The 12,976-nt window shown below is 40.7% G+C and overlaps 2 protein-coding genes across 2 annotated transcripts in view; one reads left to right on the top strand and one right to left on the bottom strand.

Annotated features, from left to right (window-relative positions):
• Positions 1-535: 535 nt before the first annotated feature.
• Positions 536-3,056, bottom strand: pax4 (paired box 4). The gene is made up of 8 exons (XM_088406717.1): positions 3,023-3,056; positions 2,828-2,958; positions 2,003-2,218; positions 1,854-1,935; positions 1,482-1,589; positions 1,324-1,406; positions 1,214-1,262; positions 536-747 (listed from the first exon to the last, which is right to left on the bottom strand). The coding sequence occupies exons 1-8, from the start codon at positions 3,054-3,056 to the stop codon at positions 608-610; spliced, it is 843 nt and encodes a 280-aa protein (XP_088262843.1). The 3' UTR covers positions 536-607.
• Positions 3,057-8,005: 4,949 nt separating this feature from the next.
• Positions 8,006-12,976, top strand: part of snd1 (staphylococcal nuclease and tudor domain containing 1) — an 89,504-nt gene continuing 84,533 nt past the window's right edge. Inside the window, exons 1-9 of the mRNA XM_088406614.1 lie at positions 8,006-8,225; positions 9,261-9,410; positions 9,914-10,034; positions 10,110-10,191; positions 11,036-11,196; positions 11,767-11,858; positions 11,988-12,146; positions 12,228-12,334; positions 12,494-12,584. Of these exons, the coding sequence (XP_088262740.1) occupies positions 8,151-8,225; positions 9,261-9,410; positions 9,914-10,034; positions 10,110-10,191; positions 11,036-11,196; positions 11,767-11,858; positions 11,988-12,146; positions 12,228-12,334; positions 12,494-12,584 (1,038 nt within the window). The 5' untranslated portion in view covers positions 8,006-8,150. The remainder of the gene's footprint in view (positions 8,226-9,260; positions 9,411-9,913; positions 10,035-10,109; positions 10,192-11,035; positions 11,197-11,766; positions 11,859-11,987; positions 12,147-12,227; positions 12,335-12,493; positions 12,585-12,976) is intronic.

The raw sequence follows: 12,976 nt of genomic DNA, 5'->3' as shown, positions 1-12,976 counted from the left end.
CCAATGTAAATGTTTGTAAATATCACATGGCAATATTTTTTACCTTCACAGCAAGTGGCTGAATCTATTTTTTATAATGTCTATCAAAGCTGCTATTTTTGGCCCCAAGACGTTGTTTGATCTTGTGTGTTCCTACTATTATTCACCTTTTGATTAAAAAAAAATATATAAACATGTGCCATTGCAGTGAGACACAATTGCCTCTTGTGAACATAATTTAATAAATGACATTATTACATTTTGCAAAATGATGCTCCGCTAGTTTCTCTTCCGTTCTGGATTTCTACAGTTCGAATTATGCATTGAATTTCAGCTCAATATTTTTGTCCGTATACTTCTGATGAGAATATGTACACCAAAAATGGTCGCAGATCATTTCCTTAACATTAGCATGCGGACATACTCGTGCATCTGATCCGTAGCGTTATGTTTGGCGGCTACCGTCTTGCTAGATGTTAAACGCGCCGTTGACGCGCTCCCAGGCGCATCCGCCGTCGTCCAGCTGTGCTTTATTACCGCCGCTTAAATCGATAAATTGCACTGTCAAAATCGGGGGTGGAATTGCTGCTCTGTGATGGATAAATTCAACCAAAGCATTTTATTGAGATCATTGCAAAATTACTGGGGCAGATAAATGCGTCTTTTCCAGTGTTCTTCCTGTAGGGAGCGCTCCCGGCCTTATTTTGTGATGATTGTAGTTCACCATGAAAGAAGTGCAGTTGAAGTCCCATTTGGGGTCTTCATGCTCTGTAACAAACACGTATGTGGCATTAAAAAAAACAATCAAAAGCAGCTCGCAAGCGATGCGTTCATGGGCACAAACAGCAAGTGGAAGTTACGAGAACAGTGAAGCTGTCGGAAACTAATATGCTGTTCACTTGACGTCGTCACTGCCCCGTGAACCTGAGGTGTCAGGTGATTAAAACAGCCTATCATATTACAGTTTGGAATTACATTTGATCAATTACCTTCAAACGCCTACAGGGAGAAGCAAAACAACACAAACACTAGCCAATTCTTATAGGCCATTATTTCGGTGCAGCCGGTACCAGTTAATCCACAAACTGGTACCAGGCTGTGGGGACGTCTGGTGTAGACTTACAATGGTAACTCAGGGAGTTTTGATAGCAAACCAGGATTTTTTTTTCAGTGAAAGGACAAAATCCTTTGGCATCTTCACAAGATTTTAGGAATACGCAAGGAATTTACTTACTTTGTTGGACTTCCCTCCTCCACTTGGCCCGTCGGTTTGAGAACCACACCTTTTGGTGGAGAGAGGAAGTTCAGGTCAGAATGAGCGACTTGATGGCACGTTTTTCTTACCTTGATGGTGTCCTCGGGAAGTCGGGTCTGGGCTGAGAGTTTCTCTCTTGCGTACGCGTCGGTGTACTGGCTGTGGGCAAATTCTGCCAGGCAAATAGTTGGAAAATAGAAGAATTCATTCCTTTTGTCTGTTGTATTTTTTTTTAACTCAGTGTAACCTTTTTCCAAGACTTTGCTCTGCTCCGGAGTGAAAATGGTCCGGATTCTCTGGTGGGCACTTTTAGGATTGGCCACACTTGCTTCTTGTTCTGAGTTGGTGTAAAAACCTGTAATAAAATTAGGCAAACTCCCGTGAATACAGTAAACCATTTGGTTAAGGAACACAAACGAAACTGAATAGGAGCTAAAGGTGAACATTTACTTTGTTGAATATAATAGAAATGAAAATGCTTCAAGACGAGTGTGCAAAAAAGTTTTCTTGCATGTTTTCGGTCCTCAAAAATTGCGTATTTTCAGAGAAATAATAATAATTAGCTCTATAGAAACAATAGGAAACAATAGACCCTAACAAAAGGCTGATGATAGCTTACAATGTTCAGCCCTGGAGTGTGTGTGGCTCCACGGTCCCAGGTCCAAGGGGATCTTTCTTAAAATCCGGTTTATGGATGACACCTTACAAACCAAAAAACATATTGGAACATGTCCTTTGGGAAAATAATTGAACATTTCCGTGACTTACGCTGGGCACTGTGGAGGCCTTGCAGCTCCTGGCGCCCAGTAGTTTCTTTCTGATCTCCCAGGCAAAAATGGACGGATTGTCTCGCTTGTGCCGGACGATGGCGTCTATGACGGCGGGTGTTAGGAGGCGTGGCCGGCTCCCGCCGATCGTCTTTGGTCGGATGAGCCCGGTGAGGCGGTAGCGCCTAAGGATCTTACTCACGCAGCCGATGGAGACCTAGAAAAGACACAGGCGTAACCATTTTTTTGTTTGCAAAATTTGAACGGATACATTTGTGGTGCCTTGAGATACAAGAGATTTTGTGTGTGCAAGGAGCAGCTCAATGTCCACTAAATTAGAATTTCATATATATATATATATATATATATATATATATATATATATATATATATATATATATATATATATATATATATATATATATATATATATATATATATATCGTATTTATTAGACATCAGTACAGAAATTTAGCTTCAACTGCAAACTAATGTACGTAAGCATTCACTGCTGCCATCTAGTGGTGGAACCTGACAGCTTTTTTGTTGACAATTTTTTTAAAGGGAATTTTTAAGTCAAGGCAAAGTGTTTGTCTCCAAATCGAGGTCACTAAAAAATATACAAAGCTTACAAAAAATATTTATATATAATAATATATATATTATTCATAAAATAATATAAAAAATGAAAACAGCTTTAAAAAAATAATAATAATAATTTGAATTAATAGTCACTAGAACAGAAATTTGGCGAACCCTTAACTTTAACTGCAAACTGATGTGATTTTGACTGCTGCCATTTATTGGCAGAAGCTGACAGAAATACCCTTAGGATTCTGGAGATCTGACTTGGTCGCACCCCTTCCGATGCAAGTTCCACCATCTTTCTCCTCTTGGAATCCGGTAAAGGTCTTCCGTTGAGGAACGTCCCACCCAGTTGATTGACGCTTCCACATCCTGTAACAAAAACAACCATGAACACCATTGAAAAATCACCTTCTCAAAAAAAAAAAATGTTGACCTTGATTTGCTTGGTCAATATGTGTCCCGCACATCCTGGTTGGAGGTGCGTGTGACTTGTATCACTCGCTATGCCTCCTCAGCCCATTTATAGCTCGGCGTGTGCGTGACGTGGAAGCACCCGAAATGTCAATATTGGCTATTTCAATCTGGACTCGCAAACCTTTATATTAGATTAGAAGCTCGCTAGTGAGAGCTAAAATCAGCAGAAGTGTCAACTCTCATCTTCTTCTTGGTCTTTTAATGACAATAAATAAGGAATTGAATTGGAAGAACGCACCAAATCTTCTCGTATTTAGCATAAGAGTGCTATTGATTGCATTGATAATCGGAGCGATGTCACTTTATTCCATTTGTGTGCAGCATAACGTTTAAATGCTGCCGCACCGTGTTTGGTTTGAAATCTGGGTTCTACTACAACAGTATATTCTTTCAAACTTTTCACTTTAAAAAGAGTTGGGTTGAAAATAATCAAATTATGGATCAGAAAAAAAATGAGGGTCAATCAGGCATAATAACTTTTAATTACTTTTTTTGTGTGTGCAAAATCCAAAATGTTGGGTCAATGGACCGACCCATAATGACCCATAATTTAACATATTTTTTTTAGTATTTTATTTTAACACTGCCTTGACCCATCAGAGACCACCCCCCCAAAAAAAAGTCAGCATTAATTTGAATTTGATACATAATTGAGTTGTTTTTTAACCCAGCCGTTTTTAGAGTTGAAAATGACAATGTTGACTTTTTTTTCTGCTCCCTCTCTTGAAGTCGATTGGAAATGTGTTATAAAATCAAAACGATGAAGTGGTTGCAGTCAAATTCAAATTGAATACGCAAATGATGCCTTCGGGGTCCTCGGAAGAATGCATTTATTCTTAAACAAAAGAACGGAAACACGTTCAAATTTAAATGGTTTCGATCGCCTCACACTTAAGTTTTGAATCATTGCGGGTCCACATCTTAAAGATGTGGAAAGCATGTCCTTTTGGCAAAAGGTGTCTATACTTTGAAGAATGTCAAATCTAAAATTGACAGTATTTTGATAAATGACTCATCGCAAAGTCTTGTATTACTACCAACGACCTCGTAATAAAAATTTCACTTGTCGAGACGGAAAACGACCTCCACGATTTCACCGTTAACGTCCTTTCAGGGGTGGTTGGTCACATGACCCTCGCATCCTTTTCCCACGTGCTGCGTTCAAGTGTGTGAAGATGAAGAAGCAGCAGCAGCAGGAGGAGCATTTCCATAAAGCAAACATTTGGAAATGCGCCCCAAGGACGAGTGCCATATGGTAAAGTACTTTTGATCACTCGTAAATCCGTCCCGGAGTGCCTTTATTATATTTTCCCTGCGAACGTCAACAAATCGGAACTGAGGGCCAACGCGCGAGGGCACCTCTCTCGTGGGGGGCCCAGAATCACCCTCACAGATGTTCCTCACGCTGCCCGCTAGATAAAATGTGCTATAAACCTCCCCAAGGGAAATATTTGACGAGCAAATATTAGCCCGTGCATGTGCAGATTGTGTGCAAACGAGGGGAAGAAAAAAAATACGTGGAGCGATTTTGCGAGGGTTTGTTTGGTGACTAATTGAATATCATTAGTTGGGTCCACACAGGTGGAAGTACGTGATGAATAAAAAGAGAAAAAAAAGTGCCATATGGCGCAAATTATACATTAACCATCTGCGAGTTGGATGGGTTTTTTTGTGTTTGCGTGGAATGGATCCGAGCCGGTTTGGATCTCCATGCCAACCAGCGCACCTCCAGTCAGGTCAGCAATTTTCTTTTTGATTACACACCGTCATGGATTTATTAACTTTTATTGCGTGGCGTTTGCGAGCGTTTAATCTTGCAGCGACGCGCTGTTTGATTAGGAAAGCTGCGCTTCACCTATGCGTAAACATCAACCGGGCTCGGATTGGTTCATCTCCAGAGGCTCCACCGTGACCCCCCCACAATGGAAGACCTTCGCATGAAACACGGCGCATGCTTGTTTGGGGTGTTTTGCACGTAAATCCTCGTCGATCCCGTCACGGAAAAGACGGCAAATGAGTCCAAATTGCCTGCGTAAAATGCAAGGAAAAGCGCGCAACGGAAGAAGGACCGCGCGTAAAAGAAGATAAACTTCCTTCTCAAAGCATTATTTTTACGACGTGATAACCACACATTCAATGCAAACGCGTTTTAGTCGAGTAGTTGCTACAAATTAATGAGTTTTGCGCTGTTATGTGGTTGGGAAAAAAAGATATACATGCACATTTTCCGTGGATATTCTACTCTTAAAGTGGCCGAAAAGGACCAAAACTTTTGCCATCAATGTGTGCAAAGTCATCAAATCAAAATATTCGTTTTCGTGCCTGTTGTAATAACATCTTTGATCACAGAAACAATCCTCAAAACTTCTCACGTTTAGGTTTATGTGTTTACTAATTATTATAAATCGTAAACATTCATTTTTGTCTGTTTTTATGCTGGTTAGTTAGCAGAGTTAAGCTGCAACATAAACTTAAGTTAAATGGGTTATTTAGAAAAAAAATATTCACCTCCAAATTGATTGTTTTAACTTTGACAGCCTTAAATTTTATAAGTAATATTTTTCTTATGGGGCGTGTAACTTAACTGTAAAAAAAAAAAAACATTTAAAAACTGCTCTCATGTTCCGCATTATTAATGATTGACCTGACTTGCATATGAACCCTCTATCTCATTTCATGTTTATACACTGTAGTTTTTTCATGGCACCAGTAGTAAAAGAAAAATCTTGATCATAAAAATAACATTATTTCTATCATTTAAAGACGTCCCTTGAGTGTTGTATACGTTCCGTTCACACAGATGACTTCATATTCCCATCCAAGAGATGCCAAAACGTTATTTTGGTCCACATTCCCCGTTTGGTGACGTCATTACAGCTACCATACATTTATAGTTGCATCTTTGTGAAAACATCACCCGTAATTTTGATATACTCTCCCTGTTCTTTAATTTAGTCCGGCAAATTATATATATGTAATATAATTTGCAGGTTGTGTGACGTCACCAACAGGTTCAAATGGACAAATATGACAACAACAAATATCTATTTGACGACAATATGAGATAATTTTTGAAGGATGCAGCTTGTTGGAAGAGTGTTGGAGCTGTCCTTGGTGCTGAAAACTGTTTTTTTTCTGACGAGCCAAGATATGATGAGTTCATACGTTCACAGTTAGAAATGTATGTGGTTTATTATTTAACATGTCATGCCCAGAGCTACATTTGAGCGCAAAAAAAGTGAAATTCAAGAGACGTTCAGATTATTTCAATTACTTATTTCTACGAGTGAAACATGTGTGTTATATTACTTCACTCATGCCAAGGCGAAATATTTGAAGCCTTTATTTGTTTCAATATTGATAATTATTGCAGAATTAAATGCTGATCACGCTTGTAGTTTGCAGAGTTTCGCCACGTACCACTTGGGGTTTTAATATAGCCAATATATTAAAAGCAGTTCCCCAGTTCGTTTCAAACAATAAAAATAAGCAAATTAATACTAGAAAGTGATGTTTTGGTAGTATTTAACACTGGATAATCATTGTGAAACTAGTTGAGTATCTTCAATTTGTCACCAAGCTCCCCAAAAGAGGAAAACTGCTTTAGCTCCTGGTGCTTGTTCATTATTCTGGGGCGATACGGTTTTTTTGTGAGACCACCGGCTGAGCTGCATCAAGCTGCAGCTTGGACGACGTCCAAAGGTATTCTTCAGAATAAAAAAAAAAAAGAAGAATATGAAATTGTGTTTATGGTGAAATCAAGTCGTGATAGAAAGTTTGCAGATGAGGTTTCAGGGCGATCCGATTGCAGCGTTTAACAAAGGATACCCTGAAAAGCTGCCCTCCTGTGGCTAATTTGTGTAACTACACCCAGCGCGTTAAAAAATACTTGACGTTTATTTGATTGCTTATAATTTAATATGATTGAAATTCTTACTCGAAATAATACTTTTAGAGTTATTTGGATGAAAGTTTAAAATTGAAATATATAAAACTCACATTTACGTTTTATTTTTTAAAAACTGATAGATAGCCACATTGATATGATTAAAGAAACGACAACTATATTTTATACAGATTATTTTTTTATTTTTTATTTTTAATTCCTGGTGGTTTTCTATGGAGTTTTAAAACCCTGGCACCAGGGAGGCTCCGTATTCCATAAATGGTTGTAAATGTTGTTTTAATTAAAAATTCAGCTGGTTACAACTCTAGCATGGCTTGAAATATGGAACTTGGCTGCAAAATATTTGATTAACAATAACGTGAAAGACGTGTTTTAAAATAATTCACAGCTGTTAAAAATGCAAATGTTGCTTTTCTCACCCAATGAAAGTTACATATGTAAGGTTTGAGTCTCTAAAAAAATTGAAAAGTAAGAAAGGTATGGTGGTTAGACATGTCTTTATAGTTTAAATGCAAATTTGATTAGTAGATACGTAGTTAATGAAACTTAAATAAAATAGCGTTGTAGTTAATAAGATTGACCAGTAGATGTCAGCAAAATAAATTGTATTAGCACCATTAGTCATTTGGAATATCATATTTTATAATTTATGGTTAAAAACGATATTATGATACATATTATTAATTAAATAGATTTGACCATCCATCAATAAAATTTGGGAACAAGATAACCCTGAACCACTGACGTCACCCAAAGAATTACCAACGTATTATGAAAAACAGAATAAAAATAAAAACAAAACATTACGAAGCATACTTATGTATTCAAATGAATGAATTTAAAATAAGACTGTTTGTGGAAAAAAAACAAAAACGGAACCATCGCTTCAAGCTATGCTGACGTGTCTAGCGTACTGACCCGGAAGTGCTTCTTTCGATTGACTTCCGTGCCCCCGCTCTTTCCCCGTTTGCTCCAATTCATTCAGAACCGGAAGTAGCCCGAGCATCGAGGTGACGTTTGTACGTGAATGACACGGTGTTCTTCCGGTGCAACGTGTGTGTTGACCAACGCGCAGCCTTTTTCTCTTGGCTTTCTGTAGAGCAGTCACTCCTGTAGTGTCCCAGCTCCCTTTTACCCCTCAATCTCTTAGGACGACACGAAAATCTCGAAATCGCTGGATATGGCATCTGTTTCGACTCCTGCTCAGACATCCTCCGCCCCTTCTGCTGGGCTCCAGAGAGGGATAGTTAAGATGGTAAGAACCCTCATGTGTGGGCGCTAGTTAGCCAGCTAGCTTCAGCGACTTGGATGCAGCTGAATCACAATCACGATTCAGTCGCTATTAATCAGCGTTTTAAATCAGCTGATGTACTGTCAGTGTGTCATCCCGAGTACGCTGGAGCCAGCTGCTAATTTTTTCCCCGTGGCTAACGATACGCTGTCAAGTGGCATTTGAAAACACGCTTGAAGTGATTTTCAACTTGAGAACGTGCGACGTGGCGAGTGACAGGCAACTTCGGCCGCTGTTGTGTTCGCTTTTTTAAAAGGGAAAACGGACTTGTTGCGTTCTCGTTACTGCAGCCGCGACAGATGTGAGTTTCCCAGCTAGCTGGCGGCTAGCTAACTGGAAACAGGGGGCGAGTAGGTGGGCTCACGCCTTCGGAGAGTTAACAAATGACAGAGAGCGAACTTTGAACTTTGGCGTTGTCTTAACAGAGTTAGCTAAGTTTGCTTGTTTGTGTCTGAAATAAACTAAGCAGTTAAGTTTTCCATTCTTTTTATGCGCGATTATGGTTTAAAGTGTTATTTTTAGGGGGGGCACATGCTTTGGATCGTGTGTTTGGAACCCCCCAAGTCGCCCCCCTTCACAAGACTGACACGTAGCTACTGTTTTCAAGCATACCTGCATGTTTGTTTTTCATCTAAAATCTCTGCTTCTGACTTAACAAGACAGAATTTTTTTTCAGCCGTTATGTTTTTTAACGTGCTATTATCTCCCTCTCGATTAGATTAGACCAACAGGTCCCGCAGATAAGTTTTTTGCACAGATCCGCACCAATGCCATTACTGTCGAAAGCTAACATCCCAATCCAAGCATTTGTGAAAATCTTATTTGCATGTATATAGTTATACAAATTGTGTATTCACAGAGATATGAGAATAAGCATGGATACAGTGCACTTACAAAAACATTCTGTCAGGCATTGGTATCAGTTGCTGGTATCGATGCGCTCCAATCCCCAGTTATCTCTATTTTTATCGTCCTTATCACTTTGGTGTTTTTGTCCAGGTGCTGTCAGGGTGCGCTATCATCGTTCGAGGTCAGCCCCGTGGCGGCCCGCCTCCTGAGCGCCAAATCAACCTCAGCAACATCCGAGCGGGCGCCTTGGCCCGGCGAGCTGCCCAGAGCCAGCCCGACACCAAGGACACCCCTGATGAGGTGTGTTGCGTTTGTGTGTTTTTATTGTAAAACCTTTATTGTTCTATTCAGACAAGCGACAGTTTAACGTCTTTTAAAAGGAAGTTAATGATGGGGTAACAAAAGGGAAATAAAGCAAATTCACTGTGTGATTCATCTCCAAGGAAGTATAACAGTCAAATAAAAATGAAATAGAACTACTTCAATCGTAAATCTAGAAGCAACGCCATTGTGTAACGCAATAACAACCAATCACAGCTCGCCTGCTGCCTGAACGTGGTCGGTATTGGTCATTACCTAAGCAACTGTGATTTCATTTTCATTTGGCATCAAGTGGCAAAAAGGCCGCCCTTGAGCTGCATCAATACAGGCGGATTTGCTGCTCAATTAATATTCCACAAATGTAATATTAATCTGGAAAACAAGACTAACTTCCCTCTTCATTGTCATTGTCTTCCACATCATTCTCACAAGGGATATAATTCAAAATTTGTTAATGATCTTTTGTTTTCCCCTGCCCCCAGCCATGGGCCTTTCAAGCCAGAGAGTTTCTACGCAAGAAACTGATTGGCAAGGAGGTGTGCTTCACCGTCGAGATCAAGACCCCGTTGGGCCGCGAGTACGGCATGGTCTACCTTGGAAAAGGTATTCATAGTAGTTCGCGGCATGTTGATAAATTGCTCACCTGGTAAATGGTACATTTGTTCGTTTCACGTGCAGACATAACGGGTGAGAACATCGCTGAGTCGCTGGTGAACGAGGGCCTCGCCTTGGTGCGGCGGGAAGGAATCAGGGGCAACAAGTAAGATGTTTCCAAAATTTGAAATCCGGCCTAGTTTAAATTTGAGATGGTACCAGTAGTGGCCGCACGGCGGTAGCAGTGCTCTGCCTTTCTGAGCTGACTGACCCCGCAGGAGTCCTTCAGTCACGTGACTTCGACGACCCACACAAAAACATTGGCTTAGTTTCCCCCCAGTGGCTCTAATAGCTATTATCCAGTGTGACTTTGTCCACTGATGGTTATGGGAAGATAATGAAGATGACGATGATAATGACGTTGGGCAGTGGACGGCAACATGTGTTCACAAGCTGATTGCCGTTTTAGGAGGAAATTGTCACTGGTCATTTTGGAATTTGGAGCACCGATGCATGTAAATAGAGCAATTTGGCCACGTGATAAGCAAGAGAATAGATATATTAACAGCGCATTAGGAATGGGACCAAGTACGATGCGGTGTAGTTCAGCTCAAGCCTGCGTTTTTCAAGAAATGGGCTGCTGCAGGAAGTTAACAATATTCTGTATTTAGAATGTATGCCAGTCTTTTCTCAAAAATGTTGATGTTTTTTTTCCCCTGTCTCTCTTTTTTTTCCCCAGACAATATTTATCGATATCCGTTTTGTTTCATGGCAATACATTGTATTATTACAGCTTGTTTTTGTTTATTTTTATAAGTATTCATTCAGTGTTATTTTAACTCTACTTATAAAATAAAGGAAACAAATGTTTTTAATTGTTCATGCATATGTGTGCATGAAGCAATATCTAATTTTTATTTATTTTTAAAATTCCTATTACAAGATTGTATTAACTGTGTCTGAAATTTTGAGCGCCTAACGTTAAAATAATTGTGTGTCTTTACTTCTAGCCCGGACCAGGTCCGCCTGTGTGAGTTGGAGGACCAGGCCAAAGCGTCCCGGAAAGGCTTGTGGAGTGAAGGAGGCGGCGCACACACCATCCGCGACCTTAAGTACACCATCGAAAACCCGCGAAACTTCGTGGACTCCCTGCACCAGAAACCCATCAACGGTATGCCACAGTGGCCACTTTGGGGGGTGGGGGGTGGACTTGTCATGTAATGGCGGTCGCTAGATCAACCTTCAGAGGTGTAATGTGGCGCTCAACGCCGTTAACAGCCGCTCAGCTCATTTCACCGGCCTGCAAACCGCCCGGCTAATGAGCAAGAAAAGAGCTTCCCCCCCAAGCAGATATGGTGCTCCACACGCTAAAGTGCCATTTAAGAGCAAATTGACTTTCACACAGGTGACTCTCATCCCGCTAGCGTTTTAATGCATGCAAACATGCATTTATGTCTATATCTATCTCTCTCTCCCACCCTCCCTGTATCTATTGTCGAATGTCAGTTATTGTCATAAAACGAAGCGCTCGCACATTCACGTGAACCCAAAATGTTTACTGCTTTGTTAACTGAAGGAATACACACAAAAAAACGTAAGGTACTAAACAATTACTCATGAAAAAAAAGTTTTATTTTGAATTATGATTATTTTATTCCTCCATGAAATGCTGTCATTTAAAATACAAGATTATCTAAGGCTAACTTGTAACCCTGCCGCTGTCCTTTTTCCTTCCCGTCAGCCATCATCGAGCATGTGCGTGACGGCAGCGTCGTGCGTGCCCTGCTGCTGCCCGACTACTACCTAGTCACTGTCATGCTGTCTGGAGTCAAGGTAACTTCGGACCAATGCCCCCCCAACCCCCCAAAAAAACAAAAAACAAAAACTAATGGCTTGTGAATGTACAATGAATGCACAAAGATGTATTTTTTTTATTTTTACAATTTACGTTGCTTTCCCCAGTGTCCCACCTTCAAGCGAGAAGCAGATGGCACAGAGACGCCGGAGCCCTTTGCCGCCGAGGCCAAGTTCTTCACTGAGTCGCGGCTGCTGCAGCGCGACGTGCAAATCATCTTGGAGAGTTGCCCCAACCAGGTCATCCTCGGAACCATCTTGCACCCGGTAAGAAGTGACAATTCGTCATGGCCCGGTGGTGGCGCCAACATACCTATTTGATCACATGAATTCCTCTGTCCCCCCTAGAATGGCAACATCACCGAACTGCTGCTGAAGGAAGGCTTTGCGCGTTGCGTGGACTGGTCCATGGCCGTCTACACGCAGGGTGCCGAGAAACTCAGAGCTGCTGAACGGTACTAAAAGGCGTTTTTGTTAAGACACGCTGTGAAAGATTCTGTAGGTCTATTTTGGGAGTAAACAGGCAGTCATCGGGTTCATTTTAGAAATGACTAAGGGTCATTTTGTAGTCATTGATTTCCCCAGATTGGCCTGACATACTTCTTTGTTTCCAGGTCTGCGAAAGAGCGTAAAGTACGCATCTGGAAGGACTATGTTGCACCCACAGCCAATTTGGACCAGAAAGACCGACAATTTGTCGCCAAGGTAAGACATTTAGTGTTTTGTTGTTGTCAGCTGGAATAATATCCAATCCTGTTCCTTTAAAAAAAAAAACAAAACATTGTATTAAACCAAAATGTTGTATTACCAGGAGTGTGCCATCCCTTGTCTCAAATGCTGCGAGAATGATGTTTAAGAAAATTGTTCAAAAATGGTCAAAATACTGCACAAAGGATAAACAAAGAAAATGATTTTAAAAAACCTATATTGATAAATCCAAAACTAGTGCAAGCCTTGTGCCAAACCCTCACACCGGGCTCAGATTGATGGCGCTACAGTGGTTTCGGCCTTAAATTTCACATTTCGCTCCTATTTAAAAGCGACACTGCAGCAACGACCCGTTTCAAATGCCAGCCTTGCTTACTTCTCAGAACCGA

Source organism: Hippichthys cyanospilos, chromosome 22, assembly GCF_059441005.1.
Source record: "Hippichthys cyanospilos isolate Australia breed blue-spotted pipefish chromosome 22, RoL_Hcya_1.0, whole genome shotgun sequence".
Lineage (NCBI taxonomy): Eukaryota > Metazoa > Chordata > Actinopteri > Syngnathiformes > Syngnathidae > Hippichthys > Hippichthys cyanospilos.
The sequence above is the reverse complement of the archived record's forward strand: the minus strand, read 5'-3'. Positions and strand labels throughout refer to the sequence as shown.

Excerpts from the sequence above, each read along its gene's own strand:
- pax4 (XM_088406717.1), bottom strand. The coding sequence starts at position 3,056 with ATGTGCGGGACACATATTGACCAAGCAAATCAAG. Across the intron at positions 2,219-2,827 it reads AGATCTCCAGAATCCTAAGG|GTCTCCATCGGCTGCGTGAG; the intron begins GTATTTCTGTCA and ends TGTCTTTTCTAG. Across the intron at positions 1,590-1,853 it reads ACACTCCAGGGCTGAACATT|GTTTTTACACCAACTCAGAA; the intron begins GTAAGCTATCAT and ends ATTTTATTACAG.